Consider the following 9470-nt stretch of genomic DNA (forward strand, 5'->3'; position numbering starts at 1 on the left):
TCATCACCTGACTGCATCATCATCATCATCATCGTCATCGTCATCATCATCGTCATCACCTGATACACAGCGCGCAGCTACGCACCAACAAAGTCCACGTAGAGCTGAATGAAAGGAATGTGTGTGTTCTGAATCTGATCAGCTGTTTTTCTTACTGAACTTAAAGGATTAAACCTGAAAACAAAGTGTTTACATCATAAGTTTATTTCAAAAAGACACAGTGAAGTTAACGAGTGTAAATCAGCACGCCATCTGTGAACATCTGAAAGTGATGCAGGAGGAAACCAACAGTCTCTCAGTCTGACGTGCAGCTCCTCTGACAGTGCTGGTATTTGATCAGTCAGTTATTATTTGTACCGTCCACACAACGTTTTTCTGTTTCATCTCATTTTGAACCAAATGTTGGACAAACACACCTGAAACCAGCCGAGTGATGTCACAGCTTTATCACCAACACACTGACTGTTTTAAGTTTATAAAAAGACGAAGACAGTCCAGGTTTGACATGTGACGTTATCGCCTGAGGTGAGACGGTGTCGTCCTGGAGGCTCAGTGAGTCGTACAGACGCTGCAGTCCGACACTGTTCAAACTAATATCACCAAAATCTTTGAAAACACACCTGAGAAGAAAAAACAGGTGATGTGTTTGTTTTGTTTTTTTTTCTCCAACAGTTAAACTTTTGTGAATATTTGAAGTTTTGTGACCTCCGTCTTTGCTGTCTTCTTCTGAGGCCAGTTTGGCCTCCTGGCCTTGGAGCCAGTAGGCGGACATGCCCCCCTTTACCTCAAGGACCTCCTCACCCCCCAGACCTCCTCATGCACCCTCCGTTCTGCAACCACAAACACAAACACCCTCCAAGCTCCCAGAACCAAGCTCCGCACCATGGGTGACCGGGCCTTTTCCTCTGCTGCTCCGAGGCTGTGGAACGCCCTCCTTGACCACCTCAGGGCCCCATGTTTTTAAACGAGACCTAAAAACATATCTTCTTACAAAGGCATTCTGCTAAATGTCTTTTATAGGTTCTCCTTTTAACTATTTATTGTCTCTGATCATTTTTTAATAATTCTTAAATTGTATTCATTCTAACTGTTTTAATTTTTTTTATCCTGCTCTGTGGCACTTTGAAATTGCTAAAATGTAAAGTGCAATACAAATAAAATTTATTATTATTATTATTATTATTGTTCTTATTAAAGAGGTCGTCAGGGAACTACCTGACCTGAGCAGGTGATGGCTGCATTCAGCCCCGACCACACGAAGTAAAACAGTAGGCTTGTTCCAGATGAACTGCACCTGGAAAGTGAATGAGATCAGGTGGCTGCAGCAGCAGGTGGAGACAACGAGCTGCGGTGAAGTCGGACAGTTTCCTGACAGGAAGTCACAGAAACACTCACTTCCTGTCCAATAAGATGTTGACTTATTTAAACATGATCAGATTATCAGTTTGTTTCAGTCTCCAGTTGTTTTAATTATGATTGATTCATTTATTAAAATGTTTTACAGATGATCTGTAGTTTATGTTGATGGTCGATGAACTCTGTAAATCAGCATCAGTTTGACCTGTTGCCACGGCAACAGACGCTAAATACACTGTCTGACTGCAAGCTTCATATTTTATACAAGACTGTGCTGCTGTCTCTCTCTCTCCCTTTTCACGTATCTGTCAACCAATAAAATGCCCCAAAAAATATCTTTAACAAAAAAAAAAGAGGAACATGTCGGAGGAGCGTTCATCAGTGTTAGTGAACATCTCAAACTTGTGACGTCAGAGAGTCTAAAGATCTGGAGCTGCTCCACAGACACTGAACGGAGACTGATTTACTTTGATTTTCATTCTGTTGTAAAGTTCTCAGATCTGAAACAGAAAATGTTCCCACACACTCAGAACGTTCCCCTCAGTGTCAGCTACAGCAGTGGTTCCCAACTGGTGGGTCGCAGACCAAACCTGGGCCGCAGGTTCATTCTGAATGGACTGTAAACGTGTCAAGTTTATAAAAACACACTTTATTTTGAAGTACAGTGAATTTCCAGCAGAGAGCTTTTATTCTGAAGTGGTGTTTCCTGCTGCAGAGTGAGTGACTAACAGACAGATACTGAACAGAGACAGTAAACTAACTCGACGGCACGTCCCAACACAGGTATGACGCTGGATAAATTGTGGGACCTCGAACCAGTGACTGAGGTGAAATCTGAACCAGCTGTGAAACACTGATCCACAACATCTGTCACTGTTCACTGTCTGTGGATCAGCTGTGACATCACAGATTTGAGTTTTAGCTCTGTAGTTTTCAGATTTACGAGACAGTTGTTGGTGTGTTTTTGGAGCGTGTCAGACCTGAGGAGTAACACGTAAGAATTTAGAAAAAGGCTGAAGTTCCCTTTAATTCAGTTTAGTTTAAAGAAGCTTTATCGGCATCGTAGGAAACAGATGTTACCAAAGAATCTAGTTCATACACAGGTCGCTGCTGATTGGTCAACACCTCTGACACACCCACCGAACAAGAACAAACGCACCTCAGAGCCCGTCACACACCGTGTCATGGAAACATGTTGTTCAACCCACAAACGGCGCTCACTGTTTTCTGACGATCGTCGTCCTGTTTCTGCTCAGCTGTTGTCAACTCTCATCATTTGAAAGTTTACGTGTCATTTCCTATTTCACTTCATCAACCTCAAATATCCAACAGGTGTAAAATAACAAACGCTAGATATTCATCTCCAGTAAACAGAAGGTCATTCAGTTCATACTATATAAGATAATGTGACTGAGCGTCGGGAGCAGTCAGTGTCTTTCCACCATTTTAGGAACTTTTGTTTTTATCTGACTCCTGTTGGTCCTCTGTGAGACACCGCTTTTTAGTTCTGCTCCTTAAAAACACTTCTTATCTTTTACATTTGAATATTTGGACTGATATTTAATATTTCAAATATTAAATACTATGTTGTATCTAGACCAGGGCCCAATCAGAGACCTGAGCCGGGAACCTTCTGCTTATTACTGGTGCACAACATCTGATTGTTGTCTCTGTGATTTGAGGCGTTCTCTGGAACAACTCTTTCCTTCAGGATAAATAAAGTTCTGTTGAATTGATCACATCCTGTTTTCTGGCTGTAGACACAAACTGATCAGCTGATTTGTTCAATAGTTAAACGACTGGCTGTTGAACTTTTTTTCTTTGTGATCAGGATTAACTGTGACTCACAGCAGCAGGATGTGTGTTTAATAAGTTACCACGTTTTAAGATCTTTAACGAATTCAGACAAACGTGATCATGCGAAACACGTCGTCACTGAAGGTCATCAGATAAGACCTGTTTGAGACTGTGTGTGTGTGTGTGTGTGTTCATACCTGGTCAGTGTGTTGAGTCGTCGTTGTCCAGCAGAGACAGAAACAAACTGCAGCTTCTTTTATATCACAGCATCCCCTGTGTGTGTGTGTGTGTGTGTGTATATAAATCAGCACAACAACAATTATCTTTGTACCTTCAGCTTCACCTGAATGTGTGTGTGTTTTTTTGTGTTTACATGTAATTATGTGTATCTGTGTGTGTTTTCATTTGTGTGTGCGTATGGGAATGTATAGATACATATATGTGTGTGTGTGTGTGTGTGTGTGTGTGTGTGTGTGTGTTTTCATACAGTCAGCCTCTCGTTCTCATGACATCAGTAACATCTGAAGAAACTGTCCTTCTCATGTGTGTGTGTCTGTATTTACACATCTATCTTTGTGAGGACCTGAGGTTGACACTGTCGCAGTGAGGACAGTTGGTCCTGTCTTCACCTGTTTGAGGGTTCAGACTGAAGGTTGGGGCCACGAAGGACATCATGTTAACGAGGCTCCTCACAATTACAAAGGTACAGGGTGGTATGTGTGTATGTGTTCATATGCTTGTTCTGGTGATGCTGCATGGTGAGAAAAAAAACATATTTTAGCAACTGAGTGAGGACATTTTGGAGAGTGAGGACATTTTGGCCAGTCTTCACGTCTTTAAATGTCTGTTTTAAGGTTCAGGTTAGAGTCAGATTTAGTTTGGGTTAAAAACTCTAAATTAGTCTCAGCGTTAATGTGGCACTGGCACAATAAGAAGCGTGGGTGTAAAACATGCAAATAACTTTAGTTAAAAGCCTGTTAAAACTAGTCTTTTTAAAGTCCCACAGACTCAGAGGGAGCAGAGGAGTCAGAGTTGTTATAAAATTTCTCCTGAGTTTCCACAGCCTCTCACTGAGGTGGAATATTTGTAAAAATAATAGAGTTGAGTAGTTAAACTGAAAAATAAAATAACTATCTTTATATTCACTAAAACTATTTTATCTAAAATAGGAACGATGAGGAAAATGGGGGAAAAAAGGGAATTTTACATTACACTTGGAAAGTACTTGGACAGTACTTCAGCTGTGTCTCAGAGAATGTGGGTTGAAAAATTTAATAAGATTCTTTCAAACACCTGCACAAAATAATTTCTTAGATAAAAACCACTTGTGTTGGAGCTCCTGTGGGATAAAAAGCAAACCATCAGCATGTTCTCTGGCTCCGCCCACTGCTCCTGAACTACCAGAAACTAATTAAAATTATTATGAAAAAGATGTTTAAAGTTCTGATCCCATTTAGTTTTGTGACGTTGTACCTGCATCTGAGAGCCAACACTGTTGAGGGACTTTCAAATAAATATGTTTAATATTTTACTGAAAGACTCAGAAAGCTGTCGTGAGAAAATGGACGTCAACCGACGCGCCCGTGGCTGAGGACTGAACTGATTTAATAATGTTTCTTGATGCTTTGGGGCGGTGTTGTGCTTCTTTATGCTGCTCTGCTGTGTGCTGCTTTATGTGCAGTGATGTTATGTGTAGTTTGTGTTTTTATGGTGTTCGCTTCATTTCTCCTGTGCTGTTGTTGTAAGGCAGCTCCTCACATCATGTCGTATCTTATCGTATTGGGTTAGATATGTATCTTAAATTACATCTCTCTTTAACTGGTCATGAATGATAAATTAACAAACCGCTCGCCCCAAACTTCATGTTGAACTTCTCAAATAATCCCTGAACACAGTTTACTGGTGATAATACGAGTAATTTTCTTGAGCAGCACCTGAACGCAGCGAGACCACCTCCAAATGTCTTTATTTATCATCTTTGCTCGCAATATGATAGGGGTCCTCACAAAGATAAAAGTACAAGAATGTGTGTGTGTGTGTGTGTGTGTGTGTGCGTGATAATCCTGTGTTTGGTGGACTCCTGTTTGTGGTGTCTTCTGTTTGTTTACTGTCGTCACCGAGCTTTTATTCTGACATGTTCAGTAAACACAACAGGAAGTTCACCTGCGTCACCTTCTGTGGGAACCTGCAGGAACCTTTTATTTACACACACACACACACACACACACACCCACACACACACACACACACACAACCAGTATCTCGGTAGTCCTGTATAAGCATTTACAGTACTCACAGTATTACTGCTCTGACAAAATGTAATTAAATGAAGATGGAAAATCTTGGACTATCCTCTAGAGCTGTAGCCAACCAAAGAAAATTTTGGTGGACTAAAGTCTCACATAATCTTCAACTAATGGATTAGTCGTGGGGAAAAAAAAAATCTGCATGTTGTTTTTACTTGTGCGGTGGTGTGTCTGTGTCACTCTGCAGTTACACCTCCAAAACACTAGTCGGCGGTGGAGGACTGTGTTAAGTGCTGTAAAGTTTAAACGTAACCATGTGTGTGTGTCGGCTAAACGTAACCATGTGTGTGTCGGCTAAACGTAACCACATGTGTGTCAGCTAAACGTAACCACGTGTGTGTGTCGGATAAACGTAACCACGTGTGTGTGTGTTGGCTAAACGTAACCACGTGTGTGTGTTGGCTAAACGTAACCACGTGTGTGTGTGTTGGCTAAATGTAACCACGTGTGTGTGTGTTGGCTAAATGTAACCACGTGTGTGTTATTGAAGGCAAAAAACATCAGTTGGTGGTGTTGTTCCGACATAGTGCTTTTATTTTGAAAGAGATCCAGGTCCAGGTGGACCTTCGTGCCCAACTTGAAGAAATTCTTTTGAGGCATCATCATGAGATTTCATACGATACGAGAAAGGAACGGACGTATGGCCAGATGGATGGACACGTAAAACACAAAATGGTAGTCTATATATGGTTCATATAAGCTCACTCAGATTAAATGTTAATAAGGAAATTTAACTTGAGGACCCTGTTGTGAGGGAGACGCAGCTACTGACATCTTTCATAAAAATCCATAAAGAAATGTTTTCTATCTTAAAAAGTGTGAGTCTGAGTGTGTGTTGTAGCCCAGAGCCCCGCCCCTCGTTACCCAGAGCCCCACCCCTCGTTACCCAGCAGTCTCGTTAAGAGTTAAAGACAAACAGCCATCGTCTGTTTGAATCTTTATTTCAGAGTTTACTCACAAACATCAGAGTTAAACAGAAGCAACATGTTAAGAGTTCCTCATCAGTCTGATCAGAGGAGCTGAACATCAGATCTGTGTGTTTAATGAGAACCAGAGGAGCTGATGGTGGAGGAAAGGTCAGAGGCCACAGAGGTCAGAGGTCACAGAGGTCATCCTGGAGATCTGTCCAGCAGGTAAAGAGACTAAGTTTGATGCTGTGGACCAACAGACAGATTCTCATCATCATCATCATCATCATCATCATACTCCAACACACTGTGAACCCATCACTCCTGTGCTGCAGCCTCCTCCTCCTTTCTCTCCTCCTCCTCCGTACTCTCCTGGTTCCTCCTCTTCTTCACCTCCTTCAGTCCCTCCTGGATCTGCTCCACGGCCTCCTGGTCTCCGGCCTGCCGAGCCAGACTCAGGGCCTCGTGGTAGAACTGCACCGAGTCCTCCAGTCGGCCTGCCGGACCACAGACCAGATCAGAGAGCAGCAGGTGTTTGTCACACCTGAACCTTGTACTTCACTTAAATCAGACTGTGATTGGTTTGGACAGGTGTGAGCGTGGCGATGACACTCGACCACAGAGACCCTGCACATGATCTGATCTCGATCTGAACTCTACATGTTCACCTGTACAAACAGACTTCCTGTGGGCGGAGCGACAGATTGTGTATATGATTGAATTTAAATCAATCTACAATAAACAACGCTGCAACTGAAGGAGATATTATTGTTATTATTATTATTATTATTATTATTATTCTCTGAAATGAATCCTATGTTTGCTCGAAAACTTCTGAAACTTTGAACACACGNAATCTACAATAAACAACGCTGCAACTGAAGGAGATATTATTGTTATTATTATTATTATTATTATTATTATTGTTCTCTGAAATGAATCCTATGTTTGCTCGAAAACTTCTGAAACTTTGAATCTCTGAAATGAATCCTATGTTTGCTCGAAAACTTCTGAAACTTTGAACACACGTCAGAACTGGTGAAAATTTACATCTGATGATGATGTCATGATCAGGTGTGAAAAAATGCCTCAGTAGCGTCCCCTACAAAATTTCCACGAAGCAGCCTCCGAAGCTGGTTTCACCTACGTGTATTAAACTCAGAAGGTACCTGTAACATCCTGAGATATAAAAAAACAAAAAAGGTCTTGAGTCCAACCTTAAACCCAACAGGAAGTCAGCCATTTTGAAATAAATCAAATTAAATTTCCAGGGGTCGTACTTTAACAAACTCCTCCGACAGATCAGATCCGACTGACTTCAGAGTTTGTCTGTACCATATGAACGTGGTATTCAGCTCAGCTGTGTCTCTCTGTCTGGTCTCAGCTGTGTCCTTCTGTCTGGTCTTAGCTGTGTCCCTCTGTCTGGTCTCAGCTGTGTCCCTCTGTCTGGTCTTAACTGTGTCTCTCTGTCTGGTCTCAACTGTGTCTCTCTGTCTGGTCTCAACTGTGTCTCTCTGTCTGATCTCAGCTGTCTCTCTCTGTCTGGTCTTAACTGTGTCTCTCTGTCTGGTCTTAACTGTGTCTCTCTGTCTGGTCTCAACTGTGTCTCTCTGTCTGGTCTCAACTGTGTCTCTCTGTCTGATCTCAGCTGTCTCTCTCTGTCTGGTCTTTGCTGTGTCTCTCTGTCTGGTCTCAGCTGTGTCTGTCTGGTCTTTGCTGTGTCTCTCTGTCTGGTCTCAACTGTGTCTCTCTGTCTGGTCTTTGCTGTGTCTCTCTGTCTGGTCTCAGCTGTGTCTCTCTGTCTGGTCTCAATCAGACATCTCTAAACACCTCAGGAAATCAAACCTGTTCTACAAATTTTATTGACAAATGAAAGTTTCATACTCAGTGTCTGAACGTGACACAAGGTTGTATTTGTTTTTAGACATGCTACACTCTCAGATAAAAAAAATACACTCAGTCAGCAAAGTCCTTCAGTGTGACACAGTTTATAAAGGATGACGCGGTTTTCTCTAACCAACGACCCAACAGGTCGAATGGATGGCGATAAAAGACCGTCAGTATGTCATGAGTTCCGAACACGTCTTCAGTGTAACATGCTGACAGTTAGCATGTAGTCGCACACGCTCAGTATCACATACATCAATTTGCTCAGTCGTCTGGCAGCAGCGCGTCTTTACAAGCCGTTCTGAAGACATTTCCTGTGTGTACAGTTTTTTTCTGGTGTGTTACCATGGTAATTGTCAAACACCTCAGCATCAGGTTTCATATCAATGTTCCTCTCAGAGATACACACTGACACATGACTTTTACTTCACCTTGACTCAATCAGAAACCAGTTCTTATTCACAGTGACGACCTGACTGAGACACCACATCATCTTCCTGTATATACACTGTTGGCCCCGCCCCCCACACAGCTGACCAATCAGCAGAAAGAACATTCTCAGCTGCTTTGTAACACTGCGTTTCATTGGGATGTGTGTCTGTGTGACAAGAAACCGACCTGACTCAGAGTACGACCCATGACCTGTCCTCACCTGTGTGCAGCAGGATACCCGCCATGTTTCCCAGCAGCACGTGTTGGTCCGGGTGTCCGACGGAGCGGCTCAGATCCACCGCCTGCTGAACCAGCGCCAGGGCATCGTCATGGCGACCCTGAAGATCCAAGACGGTGGCCAGGTCGCTCATCAGCACCAGAGTCTGATAGGAGACATAATGATGATGTCATCACAGACCTGTGGCTCTACCTGTGGGTGTGTGTCTGCCTGTTGGTATGTGTCTACCTGTTGGTGTGTATCTACCTGTGGGTGTGTGTCTATTTGTGGGTGTGTGTCTACTTGTTGGTGTGTGTCTACCTGTGGGTGTGTGTCCACCTGTGGGTGTGCATCTACTTGTTGGTGTTTGTCTACCTATGGGTGTGTGTCTACCTGTAGGTGTGCATCTACTTGTTGGTGTTTGTCTACCTGTGGGTGTGCATCTACTTGTTGGTGTTTGTCTACCTGTGGGTGTGCATCTACTTGTTGGTTTTGGTCTACCTGTGGGTGTGCATCTACTTGTTGGTGTTTGTCTACCTATGGGTGTGTGTCTACCTGTGGGTGTGC

At 42.8% G+C, this 9470-nt stretch overlaps 2 protein-coding genes across 50 annotated transcripts in view; both read right to left on the reverse strand.

Moving 5' to 3' along the window:
• Positions 1–9470, reverse strand: part of klhl18 (kelch-like family member 18) — a 64919-nt gene that overhangs the window by 14372 nt on the left and 41077 nt on the right. The gene's annotated exons all lie outside the window — the stretch shown is intronic.
• The window catches only part of ttc19 (tetratricopeptide repeat domain 19), an 11527-nt gene continuing 8441 nt past the window's right edge, over positions 6385–9470 (reverse strand). Inside the window, exons 9-10 of the mRNA XM_050033127.1 lie at positions 8907–9069; positions 6385–6864 (exon numbers count right to left, since the gene is read on the reverse strand). Of these exons, the coding sequence (XP_049889084.1) occupies positions 6686–6864; positions 8907–9069 (342 nt within the window). The 3' untranslated portion in view covers positions 6385–6685. The remainder of the gene's footprint in view (positions 6865–8906; positions 9070–9470) is intronic.

The sequence above is a fragment of the Epinephelus moara genome, chromosome 21 (genome assembly GCF_006386435.1).
Source record: "Epinephelus moara isolate mb chromosome 21, YSFRI_EMoa_1.0, whole genome shotgun sequence".
Lineage (NCBI taxonomy): Eukaryota > Metazoa > Chordata > Actinopteri > Perciformes > Serranidae > Epinephelus > Epinephelus moara.